Source organism: Podarcis pityusensis (assembly GCF_964106645.2).
Source record: "Podarcis pityusensis genome assembly, chromosome: 3".
Classification (NCBI taxonomy): Eukaryota; Metazoa; Chordata; class Lepidosauria; order Squamata; family Lacertidae; genus Podarcis; species Podarcis pityusensis.
This window is the reverse complement of record NC_138026.1, coordinates 64,644,836-64,659,518: the sequence shown is the minus strand read 5'-3', so window position 1 is coordinate 64,659,518 and position 14,683 is coordinate 64,644,836. Positions and strand designations below refer to the sequence as shown.

Sequence of the window (14,683 nt, the reverse complement as noted above, 5' to 3'; positions counted from 1 at the left end):
AGAAAGGAAAGACAAAAACACCAACACAGTATATTTGGAGAAAGAAAAAAAATCTGCAGAAAAACTTTAAGATCCAAGCAAACAATGTATTTGGGGGGAAATTGTTAGACAGCAACTGAAATACAACAAATCATGCATGTGCCAGAATTCACACAGTGTAATATAATTTACTTGTTGTCTTACGTAATATTTATAAAATTTCCCATTAATACTACTAACAATTTAATGACAAAACAAACCTATCCCTACTCAGCTGTTTAACTGTTTCATTTAAGAGAATATATTACTAATATTATAAAATAGCCAGACTTACTTGTACTTATTCTTTTAATACAACTACAATTATTTAACCATCTTCAATATGGAACTACCAGGAAAGGTAGGTAGGAAGAGCCAGAATTGCTGTTTATTCAACAGCCATAAATAGTTTTACAAACATTACGAAGTGGTAATTCATGGAATATTGCAGTTTATATCTGAAATATTTGCAGTGTTCCATGTGGCTATTATAGTAATTCATAATTGCATATAAGTACACAAAAGTTCCATTGGTTACTACCAGAAGAGCAGATCTTCAGTGCCTGATGAATGTTATTGGTTGAATATTGGTTCCATATCTGACGGTCAAAGGCAGGAACAGAACTTGTGAGAAGTAGGCAGTTCTGACATCTAGACAGCAAAGAGGGTGCCATGGAGATACTGCCATGATCAGGATCTCCAACGGCCACAGATGTCGAGGCCAGAAGGAAGCTAAAAGGACCACTGTGGCTTTTCCTCCCTGATTTTATGAAGGGCCCAGGTAAGAACAGAAATCAAGGAACGGTGTACAATAAGCCCAGGCCCAAGAAGACAGCGGTTTACTGAACCTCTACTAATAGGCTCTAAACTATAGTATTAATTAACTATGAAACGTATTTTTATACTACAAGGACACAGAGTCCCTCTCTGCCTTCAGGATCTTTTTTAAAAGTAGAAGGAAATGGTATGGACTTTGTAAAGGATTTTGGTTCAACAAGAACAGATGCCCCCTTAAATGGTGCTGAGGTAAGTTCTGGAGGAGGGGAATGACATCTAAGGCCATTGCAGAGCAAAGGCACAGAGAGGGAGTCATGAGAGATAAAACCCATCAGGCCCAGGCAATGGTGAAGGCAAATGTTGTTAAAGGTCCAGACTGTTCACAGATACAATAAATGGATTCATCCCTTTCCATGGATAACGGCTGCCTATGAGATGCTTAGTGCTTGTTTATGAGGCAAAATGCTAAGACCTTTGTCTTACATTTAGAGGAAGAAGGAAAAGCTGCCTTAGCAGGCACTTTAAGTTTATTCAAAGGCTGAGTTTGGGCAGGAGGCGTGGCTATTGCCACCAGAGAGCACACTGACTGCCATCCCTACTCTTCAGAAAGCCAGAATGCTGAGGCATGGATACATAGCACACACCAAACCAGAAAGTGCAGTGGTCCAAAATAGTGAAGAAGAATCGCCGAGGTTCAAATACCAACAAACCTGCCTCCATCCTCCACTGAAGCAATTACTGGTGAAATCAGGATGAGAGAAAGAAGGCAAGCAGGCAAGGCAAAGGGGTTCTATTTATGGGAGAGATGCAAGCAGCAAAGAATGTAGAAAACAGCCAAGAAAGAAGGGCTCAGGTGAAAAGAGACAGGCTAGAGAAGAAAGTGCTGGAGCAGTCGTGAGGAGGAGAGAAGGTTAGGAGTGACAACCATACTGCCCTGGTATACTGAAGGGAGAATGGGATGGCTCAGAAACCGTTAAAAGGAAGGCAAACACTGGAATGAAGAGGAAAAAGTAGAATTTAGAAAACCTGAGAAGAACAGGAGCTCAAAAGCAATGTGACTACTTTGATGAAGGCAAGAGTCAACCAGGAGCTGCCTACTTCCCACAAGTTCTGTTCCCACCTTCAACCACCAGGTGGAGCCAATACTCAACCAATGACCTTCACAGGAAGTGTGCCACATTAAACATGGCATTTGAAGCAGAGACATATATCCCCAAACACTTGGGGGAAGAAGCATGTTCTCACTACACTTTTACTTCTTTCACATTCTTCCTCCTGTGGAAGAATGGTGTATTGTGGTTACTGCACACTATAAGGTCCCAGGGCTGGTTACACTAAAAGGTCCCAGGGTAATAGAAAATAGAGCATTCAAAAAAAGATTAAAACTATGCTCAAAACAGGTGTCTTTAAGCATATGACAAAAAGCTGTATAATGAAGGTGACAGAGATATATTTCTGTGGGGAGGGTATTCCACACAGAGAATGCTCTCATCTCAGGTCACATCCTGAGGCCTCTAAAGACAGTGGAACTACCAACCTCGCGGATTTTAACACCCAAGAAGGTCTGCAGGAAAGGAGGTGGTCTTTCAGATATTTGGGGACTAAGTGAGCACCATGAACTAAGCCCAGAAATAAACCAGCAACCAGTGCAGCTCTTTTAGAACAGGGCTTATGTGAGTTCTAAAGGGAGCCCCAGTCAGTAGTTTGGCTGCTGGAGGTTACCAGAGCATGGAGTCCTGTGGCCAAGTTGTCTCTGTGCAAATTAGACTGTAACTGGTGAAGCATCCAGAGCTGGAAAAAGGCATACCTAGTTACCAGGGCCAACTGAGCCTCCAATGATAAGGCTGAATTCAGTAGCACCCTGAAGCCATGGACATGCTACGTCCAGGGAAGTACAACCCCAACCATGACAGGTCCTCACATCCCAGAATCAAGAACCTGGAACACATAATACTGCTTTCTTTTCAGGATTCTGATTCAGTTTATTGGCTCACACACAGTCCATCACCACCTCTAAGCATCAGTCTAACATCTTGACTATCTCTCCCAATTCATATCCAACAGAGAAACAGAACTGGGTATCATCTGCATATTGGTGACACCAAATTTCCTGATGGCAGTTCCCAGTGGCTTCATATAGATGTTCCAGGGACAAAATAGAATACTGCAGGACACCACAGGGCAACTCTCATGGCACATAACAGTAGCCTCCCATAACTACTTTCTGGAAACAGCCCTGGATGAAGGATTGGAACTACTGAAGTACAGTGCCCCCAACCCCCACCTCCCTGAGATGATCCAGAAGGACAGTGGGAGGTCAAGGAGAATGAGCTGGCTTGCACTCTTCTCACCTCTCTCCTGACAAATGTCATCAACCAGGGTGTCCAAGGTGGCTTCAGTACCATAACTGGGCCTAAAGCAAGACTAAAATGGATCTAAGCAAAGAGTTTTTTCCAAAATAAAAAAAATCCTTCCAGTAGCACCTTTAAGACCAACTAAGTTAGTTCTTGGTATGAGCTTTCGTGTGCAAGCACACTTCTTCAGATACACTGAAACAGAAGTTGCCAGATCCTTCTATATAGTGAGAAGGTGGGGAGGGGTATTACTCAGAAGGGTGGTGGGAATGGGAGATTGGCAGATAGCTGAGATGAGTTTTTTCCAAGCATGTCTAAAGCTGTACTGCCACAACCCTCTCAAGCGTTGTCCAAAAATAAGTTATTTGGTACTGGGCAATAGTGATTAATAATAATAATAATAATAATAATAATAATAATAATAATAATAATTTATTTGTACCCTGCCCATCTGGCTGGGTTTCCCCAGCCACTCTGGGCGGCTTCCATAGAAACCAAAAATACAGTAAAATACAGTAAAAATACAGTAAAATTTAACATTTCTGGGACCAAAAATGTCTTCCTAAGGAGGAGCCACACCACCATGTCCTTCCAGGCAGGTGGTCAGTCCCTCTCCTCAAGTGAAGCATTAATCACTCATTGCAATCCCAGCCAACCGTCTACGGCTAGCTCTCAGAAGCCAAGCTGGGCAAGGATCAAAGGGCAGCTGGTTGGCTGCACTTCTTCAAGCAGCTTGTCCACATCTTCAGGTATGAAGCACCTCTAAAATTTTCTGTTCATATGCACTTTTTCCTCTGAGAATTTTAGGCTTGTGGTTTGCTGAATTTATGTGATTGCTTCCATGTGCCAATACATACCTTAACAGATCAAATACAGCATGCTAAAATAATTGTGTCAAAAAATGAATGGGGTAAGTGCTGAGTGGTTCTGTGAAGCAGTTAGTTCAGAATAAATTAACAGGGCATTCATGATAACAGGGCGTGATAGCACAAAGGAAGACGAAAAGTAAATCTCAAACAGGGAAAGGCAAGACAATGGAAGATGGTTGATGTGAGCACATAAACCTTGGTAAAGAATAACACTTTTTGTATAGAAAGTAATGAAGTAGAATATTATACTGGGGAGGCTACCTTTGAAGCTGACTCAGAAAGTACAACTAATACAGAATGTGGCAGCTAAGACTGGCGACTGGGAGTGGCCGCTGGGACCATGTAACACTGGTCCTAAAGGATCTTCACTGGCTCCCAGTACATTTCCAAGCACAATTCAAAGTATTGGTGCTGGCCTTTAAAGCCTTAAGCAGCCTCAGCCCAGTATACCTGAAAGAGCATCTCCATCCCCATCACTCAGCCCAGTCCTCCTCAGAGGGTCTTCTGGCAGTTCCTTCACTGTGAGAAGTAAAGTTACAGGGAAGCAGGCAGAGGGCCTTCTAGGCAGTGGCACCCTCCCTGTGGAATGTGTCCCCCCCCCATGTCAAGGAAATAAAGAACTACACAACTTTTAAAAGACATCTGAAGGCAGCCCTGTATTGGGAAATGTCCAATGTTTGACATTTTATTATGTTATATATGTTCTGTAAGCTGCCCACAGTGGCTGAGGGAAATGGGGTAATTAATAATAATAATAATAATAATAATAATAATAATAATGTGTGCTTATTATATATGCTAAATTTGGCAGTCTGGAATACTCTTAAAATGAAGGCTGTTTGCCTACCATAATCAGATGATGTTTTCTAAAAGGAAGCCCCTACAGAATATTATCAACATATAAACGTTTTGGTTTGTGCAAGTTCCTTTCAAGGGAAAAGCTAGTCACATGCACTCCTAATCAGCTTGCAGTCCGGTAAGCAGAAGACCAATACAAAAATTGATCAGCAAGTATCAAGTGTATGGACCTTACCTCCAGATGGCTGCCTGCTTTTACGTGGAGATCGGGGTTCCCTCCTATAAGGATCATTAGAACCATACAACTCAACGGTGCCAAGGTTTAAAAGTGTGGTCTTTTGGATGTAATCAACCATTGCGATACCATTACAATTGCCAAAAACTACTCTGAAAGAAAATTTATTAGAAAGAATATGATGGCAATGAATGATTGATATCCAAATATATGCTTATGTTAAGTACAACATTTTACTTTCCATTTTTAGGAATTAGTTGAACTGATTATTTTTCAAAATCTAAAATCTATATAACATTTAGAAATGTAAGCTTGCATGAAAAACTATTCAAAGAACAATTTATTTTAGTAGTAGTTACTGAGAATAAAACCAATACACTATTGCCTTACTAAATAGCAAACCTCCACCTGACATAAAATGATTACAGTCCACTGCTTACTCAAGGGTAACTGTTTTGTTGCAGTGCGGGAAGAAGCTAATAGCTGCCTTGTTAGTTTGTCCTTGACATGCGTTTGTATTTGGCATGGTTTTACATTAATATTTATTTCTTATAAAACAGGTTTAAGTAAATAGGCAGTAAGAACAATACATAATAATATGCAACTCTAAACAACAAGCAAGATAAAAACAACAGAATGAGCTGGAAACACCAACAGGAGATTTTTGATTCTGAACTGTTGCGATTAACCAAGGAAGCATTTTCACATCTATATAATGGGAGCTGAGACAATCCACCATCTGGCTGCAGAAGAATACAAAAATATAATCTTCCCCATTCCTGGCTGCTACACTTGAGATTTGCCTCATCACCACTGATGACTCTGTACTTCTACTTTTTACAAAACGTCTTATACCTCCATGCCTCACCCAGAGGTTTCGTATGCTGGTCTGATTGTCTTAGCCACATCATCTAACCTTCTGCTCTACAATTACCCAAATGAATACCCCACTGTACATCCAACATTCAATTACTTCATTCTCACCATCTTGTTTTAATCTCCGACAACTGACTAATCTGCTTGTCACAGCAGCACATTATTGCATTCTCCCATATTCTTTCTGAATGTCCACCTAGCCTAGATACAACCAAAAAACTAAACAAAAAAAAGCTTCTTCACAAAATGGCTGGCAGTCTAAAAATATACCAGACATTCAAGAAATCAGAGATGGCCCAGAAGATTGTGTTCTATGCTGAGAACCCTTTGTCGACTTTTCTGAAAGTGCTGTGTACACATCTAACAGCAGAAGCTATCTTCCCCATGTAATATACAAAGATGGTACAACATTATTGTAATGAAAGCAAACCTTGGACAAAGACTGAAATGTGTTTGTGGCTGAATAACACAATAAATGAGAAGGCCCTTTAAGTACCTTTTTACTGAAAACATGGAAACAAGTAGCATATCAAAACAACATGAAGCCAGTAGTTTAGCAGTAATGTCATATTCCTTCTGCAATAGGACAATGGGATTTAAGGAAGAGAAAGCACAGCACCAAATATACTTACAAGCCATAGGCAGAGTTGATTGCAAGGCTTGTTATTTGCTGAGGTGGTTCTCCACTCACCCATACTAACTGGATAACCAGCTCAACCTGGTAGCCTGGAGACTGCTTGAGGGAAGAGTTTTTAACTCTGCAATATACAGGAAAGGTAGACAACATTTATCCTTGTGGAAGTCTGCCAATAAATTTTACTAGAGTGGGAATATTTCATGACTGGTTGTATTTCTTACTACAAGTTAGTACAGCTTCAAATGCTTACTCTGGAACAGATTCATATGATGTGGAGGAGACTTTTTAATGTAAGTGGCCATGTTCAGATGTTGAGAAGGATCACATGCAAGCACTGGAGAGCACATTCCCCCCCCCCCCCAGTCCCGGTGTACATAAATTGCTTAATCAGTCACATTTTAACATATTTTCTGATCCTGGCATGTAAATGATGGTTTGCATACAGCAGAGCTTGCTTAGTTAAGGTGAAATGGCAAACTATAATTTGCTGAAGTGATTGCAAAATTAAGCATTATATCATAAGGACTCACAATACTTATTATACATTTATTTATTTTTCTTTAATTTAAAGCATTTATAAGAACAGAAATTCAGTAATAACAGAGACCAATCTTATGAGTCAGGGACTGCCAGGACAAAATGGTATGTCTTTACAAAGTGTCTAAAGCAACTGATAGATGTTGCTTCACATATGGCAGAGGAAAGAGCATTTCACAGTGCAATTAGTTCTGCTCTCTGCCAAGTCTCAATAAAGTAGAATTTGGTGGCTTATCATGACTGGTGAGCTAGACTTGAGAGTTGGTAACTTACCTAAATTAATCTATTGAGTCCATGGCTCAACTGAAATTTGAACCAGGAATCTGCAGGCTCATAATTTAATCTCTATCTCAAATATGAAGGAATAGGAAACAGTACAGGAAAGGACACAGGAAAGTGAGATAAGGCAGGAGATTCTAAGTTACATGTGTAGTTGGGGGCATTTGGCATCCGGTTCTCTCTGGAGGACTGAGAACGGGCATGCTGTTTTTTAAGAAAAGCTGCAGTTGCTATATATCAAACTTTGGCGAATACAGCTATTGAAACACATAGGTGGTTTCATAGGCTCCTGTAAGCAATATATAATTACTTTGTACATTGATACAAGCTCAATACATGTGTCTTCTATTAGCGCACCTTTGTAAAGCATACACTAGGAGGAGGTATGAGTAACCATATCCCAAAGCAGCACATGTCAAAAGCCAAAAGTTTTTTTCTACAATAAGATTAAGCAGTCTATGAAGGTAAGATACAGTATTTAGAAATACTAGCCTTACACTTACTTTAAACATGGAACATTATCCCGAAGCCCATCAGATGAGCTGCTGCTAGTGGATGGATGAGACTGGGGAGCAATGGACTGAGGGTTGGAACCTGTGCCTGGAGTAGGCAGTGGTGGCACTTGCTCAGAATCTGGAGACTCTATGTAATTTATTTCATACAATAGCCGTACTTCAAGCATCTGCAAATGACAATGGAGAAGACATGACACAGTCCGAGAGTTCTTTGCACTGCAAATTTTGCAGTTGCCAATTCACTACTTTGGTCTCAACAACTTTCACAAAGTTAAATACAAAACTTCTTATTAAAGACAAGTGGATGGCCTCAACCACAGTATCAAGCTGCAATGTATCAATCAAATACCAGACAATAAGGTACCAAGAGTACTATGAGGTTTGTTTGACACTATCCTGAGAGATGCTGGGAGCTGCAGGTAAATAACATTTAGAACGGCACCGATTTGCCATTCCTGTTTTAGAAAAACACTTGCAGCTGATTCTGTGGGCTGTGACCACCTCCTCAGAACTGAGCAGTAACACAGGATCAAGAAATACTTCGGAGTCGTGCACCTTCTCATTTAAAGGCAATGTAACCCCATCTAGGAGAGGAAATAGCGGCATCTTTATAGACCTAGATTGTCCTGTCATCATGGTCCTGTCATCATTCCTATCAGGAATAAGCTTCAATTTGTTAGTGCTCGTCCAGTCCATAACTACATTATGTTCAGGCATTAATTAAATGCACAAACAATTGTTTCTTGGTTTGATGGAAACAAATAAAGCTGGGCGACATGTGTATATTGAGAAGGACTGCTGAACATTCTCCCTCCATAGCTGAAGAGCACTGTGGACATCCATCTCAGGTGATCCAGAAAATATGATCAAATACCATGATACTATATCAGGCATAGGCAAACTCGGCCCTCCAGATGTTTTGGGACTACAACTCCCATCATCCCTAGCTAACAGGACCAATGGTCAGGGATGATGGGCATTGTAGTCTCAAAACATCTGGAGGGCCGAGTTTGCCTATGCCTGTACTATATTGGCAATACAGATAATGAACAAGTTATACCCTCCCTGTTCAAATCCAGATGAAGACAACCAAAGCATTACGGTGCTCTCAAACCCTCCCAAATATTTACTGATATGGGTCAACAGTCTGCCTCATCCATCAATTTTTTGATTTGATTATGAACAACTTATGAAACCCTCCAACCACAGTCTATGATTTAATGAGTGAAAAAAACTGAACAAACCTATATAAAAATATTAGCTGCACTCTCTTCATAAGGCCAGGTATAAAGTACATGTGACCAAGGAGCTACTATGAGATTTTACCTTTAAGCAAGCATCTAATGCAAGATTAATTTGTTCAATCTAATTTCAATTTATCACTTTCAAAATAAAATGGCTTTCAGCTAAATTTTAATTGTATTTGTAATGAGTAAGCCTAATGTTTTCAGCAAATCCTATTCCCAAGAAAGTGACATAACCACTGAGCATGGAACAAACTAGTCAAAAAAATGTTCAAGTTAGTATTACTAGTTTATATATTGGCTAAATATAGGGATTAACAAATATATAAATGCATGTCCAATATAGATAACTGTCAATTACCGGAATCACATCTGTTGTAATTTCTTGTTTGCTGAATCTGTAAACAATGACATGTGCAGAAACTCCTGCAATGCACAGCATCCTGCTTTCTGCACACCATGAGATGATCTGAATGGCATATGGGTCTTCATCTACTATGTCTGTGCTAGGTCTGTCGTCCTTATTTTTTGATTTTTCAAAGACTTTAGCTGTTTTTAGTTTGTACAGCACTTGCAATGTTACTAGGAATAAAATAAAAAATAAAGATAGTTAAATGTAAAAACCAACGTAATTTTATAAACAAAAATATTGTTCAAATAAGGCCATTCTGAAACAATGGTAATACACATTTCCATTCACGATTGAAAGTTCCTCTGCGGGTGATGTGTATTCACATTTCCATTCCATGCACATGTGTGCATGTTTGCTAGTGAGATAGGTATCAATTTGTATTCCGCACACATGTGGTTCCAAAATATAGCACTTTTCAGGATGTTGAGGAACTTCAGTGGGAAGACAAGGGCCAGGAGGGGCCTGATAATTTATATGCAAATCATTGCATGCAGCCCTTTGGATCCTGGGCATTGTGTATTATGGCCAGAATCCAAAGGGCACAGAAGCAGAAAGGCTTGGCAGCCTTCCCTTATGCAGAGAAGGATTGTGCCCTCAATTATGAAATGGCATTAAGACAAAATATATAAAATAGTGTTACAGCACCTTCTATGCTCCAGGATTTCAATTTGTGTTTCAAGGAGGTGATACGGGTTGCTTATGAGATATCAATTAACTATCATGTATGATTTGAAACCTCATCTCCTCCATCACCTTCCTCACTTCCTGTCTTTCATATCAAACTTTTGGCTCAGAGGTTAATTACACTCAAGTCCTATTTAAGCTGAGCAGACAATTTAGTCACAGAGGCAGGGCAAAGGGATTGTGGTGTTAAGGGCACACTAGCAGAGCCCATACGGTTCTCCTGCTGGTGTGCCTTTACAGCCTGAACCTCACAGCCACCCTGCCTCATCCCCTACAGCAATCTGGAAAGAAGCAATGCCACCTCTTATGGGAGAGGCAGTTCTGCAGATGCTGGCTATTCCTGGTCACAACTAATTTAGGACCATTCATTCTGACGGGAATTAAGTACAGCAGATTTGAGCAAACAAGGCCAGTAAACCCCAAAAGATGTCATCTATAAGGCAACAGTTTCACAGCAGCACTTTTTAAACAATTCTTCCACAACTTAGCAAAACACTCACTTGCAGAGGCATCCCAAAACTTGATCGATCCATCTGCATGCCTATCAAAACAAGAATTTTTTAAAGCAAAATCTCTTTAGAAAAGGAATAGCAAGGCCGGTGAGATTTAGTTAGTGATGTTAAATTGATGTAACAAACCCATATGCTCCTATTTTCTTCTTAGTATTAGCCTATCATAGGTGAGCTGCATGTTGAGGGAAGGCTTGCTGAAGGAAGTCCTAGGAAGATACAATGCATCTATGTGTACTCTGAATGAGGAGACATTTAATACTTCCAAGAAGATCCCATTGGTGCTGCCTAAGTCATACAGTATCAAGCATAATGGGCATGATACTCTATAATCATGTTGCTAAATGTAGAGTTTTACATTTCCCAAGAGAAGTAAATAGCAGACATTCACTTATATGGAAGAGGTAAATAGTTGTACTTGAAGACACCACCAAGACTGGTGCTAAACTCAACCTCTTGTCATGGTGACTTTATAATCTGGGATGAATAATGGATTTTGCCCTCTCTTAACAGAGTGAGAGGGGGCAACAGATTGTAGGTTTTTTATTTTGCTCTATAGAACCAAATGATTTCCAGTGCAACTAAGGCTGTAATCCTAAGAACATTTACTAGTGAGTAGCTTCCATGAACTCAGCAGGACCTACTTTTCCATAAATGTGAATAGGTAAGGTAAAGGTAAAGGGACCCCTGACCATTAGGTCCAGTCGTGACCGACTCTGGGGTTGTGGCGCTCATCTCGCTTTACTGGCCGAGGGAGCCGGCGTACAGCTTCCGGGTCATGACTAAGCCACTTCTGGCGAACCAGAGCAGCGCACGGAAACACTGTTTACCTTCCTGCCGGAGCGGTACCTATTTATCTACTTGCACTTTGACGTGCTTTCAAACTGCTAGGTTGGCAGGAGCAGGGACCGAACAACGGGAGCTCATCCCGTCACGGCAAGTCCTAGGCTCTGTGGTTTAACCCACAGCGCCACCCGCGTCCCTAATGTGAATAGGACTGCGCTGCAAATCCATCCCACATGCATTGCAACGCCAACAGCTGGTGTCATTTCATGAGGGCAAATGCTAATTCTCCTCACTACCTCACTAAGAGAAGTATGATAGGATTTGGTTTATAAAACAGTTTAGTTTCATTCATCTTTTAATATTGATGTGCATGGTTTAAAAATTCTGAAATTCACTTGTGTTTTAGATGTTGCTTTAGAACATGATAGCGCAAGTGTTGCCCTCCAGATGTTGTTGAACTACAACTCCCATCAGCCCCAGCTAACATGCAAGCTGTCACTCAACAACATTGGCTACCCATATTTTATATAATTAATTGTTTAAAAAAATATTCTCTGTCTATGGATCTAGACAGAGAGAGTACAGTAAATGTTGAAAACCATTCCCATAATCAAACAAGTAACAAATAATCAAAGATAATTTTTGTTTTTCTGATATGTTGAAAAGAAAAACAAAAAGAAGTAGTAGTATCAACACTAACACTACTTAAAAGCCAGCATTATTGCCAACGTATTATTCACAGTAACCACCCACAGAACCCACTGAGTGTCTGAAATGTTTCACATGCAACAGATAACAGCAAGCAACAGATATTTTTAAATTCACAGATATCATAGAATCATAGAGTTGGAAGAGACCACAAGGGCCATCGAGTCCAACCCCCTGCCAAGCAGATATAAATGCTGATTTTTCAATTTTTTTCTGCTCAAATTGGCTAGCACCTCATACGTCCAAGAAAACTTCGTTAGATAAATTATACAACATTTAAAATAACTCAAACTACCAGCTGACCTTACTTAAATGTTTTAAATGCTTGATACACACATGGCTACAAATGTGTAAGCTATTGCAAAGAAAGGTGGAGGCTGAGAGGCACTGGAGAAGTATCCCCACTGTTGCAGATATTGCTCTCAAGTAAGCAGAAACCTTTACTAGCTTGCTCATTTTAACTCTTCTGTTATACATTTAGGATGATAGAAATCAGAAAAATAATATCCCTCTGCACCATAAATACCTGTCCTCCACAATGCAATTTTAGCCTCAGATCAAGGATCATACAGTAATCTTTTCCGCTGTTATAATTTTCAACACTAGCCCTAACTCTACATTTATATTTCTAATAAAAGCTGATGGTAAATGCCAGTGAAATGTCACACAGCAGGTGTTTTTTGGGGCTGTAAGTCCTTTTCTTTTCTCCCAATACATTTCTCTCCTCCCCCAAAAAGGGGCAAGGCAAAGCAACGCCTTTCATGCACCTCAAATTAGTTCATAATGTTACTTTAAGCATGGCAGACAACTATTATCTAAATTACCCTAAAATATGTGTAGGTTACAATATACCAGTTTATGAATAATGATGCATAAAATATGCATATCCCCACATTTACTTTGGCAGCCTTGGCCAAACTAATGTAGTCTTATTACTTACCCAGTAATAATGATCTCTGGATAACTCTGTGTGACCAAACCCCAGTTTCCACCATTGATAGGCCATTCCTATTTAAAACAAACAAGCTGATTAAATCCAAACACATGGAATACTGTTGCTTAGTAATAAAGATATTAACTCCCTTTGGTACCTTTTTACTATAACCTTGACGTTTCTGGCGAGCCCCAACTGAATAAAGTGCTGGAATAAGGTCCACAGGACAATCGGCAAAATATTCACAACAGGTAACTGGAGATTCATGTATACTCAAGGGATAGGGATTCTCAAATATAGGATACCTTTAATGAAGGGATGAAAACATGAAAGCAGTTAGTTAGCTGATAAATAAAATTTGTAGGATGCAACACTTTCTCCCAAGGTGGTATTAAACAATGATAAAAATGTCAGTGCAAAAAAAGAAAAAAATAGTAAATGAATACAAGCGAGTACAAAGTAAAGCAGCAAAGGGGGAAAGGAGCTCAAATATTTATAATCTATGTGAATAAATATAAATCACTTTGGAATACTAGTATACTCAAAACACATTAGTAAAGATTTAATTGTAAACTTCTTGTGAAATATACTCTACAGAAAATTAGCACTTCAACAGAATGCTGGTGAACTGCTAATCTCAAAAATCAATAATTTTCAGAAATTATCTTGTAATATCCCAACCCGAATATGAACTCCTGCTGTCATTAAAAGATCTAACCTAATTTTATGTATAACTAAAAATTATCTTTAAGATGAAAATTAGCAGCTATAACACAATGCATAGCCATAGCTATGTTCCCCCATCAGGTATATTAAGTGTTTGAATCATCACACATTGTGCCATACTGGCCAAGTTCACACATCTTGCTGAACGCTGGTTTATAGAATTACAAAAATGAAGATGTACAAACTGCAGTGAGCCTCGGTCTTGGGTACTTCCCAATCCTCTTCCTGCATGGCCAGGATTATGTGTTTAGAAGCTTCTGCCTTTAAGTGCAGCTTGCTATAACATCTGGACCCGGAAGTGTGTTTATCAAACTGTGGTGAGGTAAAATCTGCTGGAATTGTCCTGGTCACACAGCAGGAGGAGATCATGTTATAGTTTAGCATGACAGACAAATGTGGACACTGAATTACTGTAAAGAAGAATTCACTGTGAGTTATCTTCATTTCTTCATTCACCATTAGGAATACACACACACTCAGGGGCTATTTACAAGCAAATCACAATAGAAAACTTAGTGTTTTGTTAAATGGAACAACCTTGATTGGTAAACTCCATCCATGACTGCTACGAGAAACACACTTTTATATAACCTCATTATATTCTGTATTCTTACCCATTTTGTGCAAGATCAATAAGTACTAAATCTTTTTCTAGAAGAACGACCACAGCATATGGCTCTTGGAAATCTAAGACAGAGACAACAATGCAACCAAAGAGGAAGCCTAATTAATAATTTAATAAAAGCAAACATTGATTCACTGCTGATTTAATATTTTGATGCGTA

General features: G+C 39.5%; 1 protein-coding gene across 6 annotated transcripts in view; it reads right to left on the bottom strand.

Moving 5' to 3' along the window:
• STXBP5 (syntaxin binding protein 5) overlaps positions 1-14,683 on the bottom strand; it is a 117,463-nt gene that overhangs the window by 35,001 nt on the left and 67,779 nt on the right. For all 6 annotated transcript variants that reach the window (XR_013983974.1, XM_080998554.1, XM_080998555.1 and 3 more), the window contains 8 exons: positions 14,513-14,585; positions 13,330-13,477; positions 13,179-13,246; positions 10,736-10,776; positions 9,501-9,721; positions 7,884-8,062; positions 6,560-6,685; positions 5,052-5,203 (listed from right to left, as the gene is read on the bottom strand). Coding sequence is in view for 5 of the 6 variants with exons in the window: in XM_080998554.1 (XP_080854680.1) it covers positions 5,052-5,203; positions 6,560-6,685; positions 7,884-8,062; positions 9,501-9,721; positions 10,736-10,776; positions 13,179-13,246; positions 13,330-13,477; positions 14,513-14,585 (1,008 nt within the window). In the remaining variant the exon portion in view is untranslated. The remainder of the gene's footprint in view (positions 1-5,051; positions 5,204-6,559; positions 6,686-7,883; positions 8,063-9,500; positions 9,722-10,735; positions 10,777-13,178; positions 13,247-13,329; positions 13,478-14,512; positions 14,586-14,683) is intronic.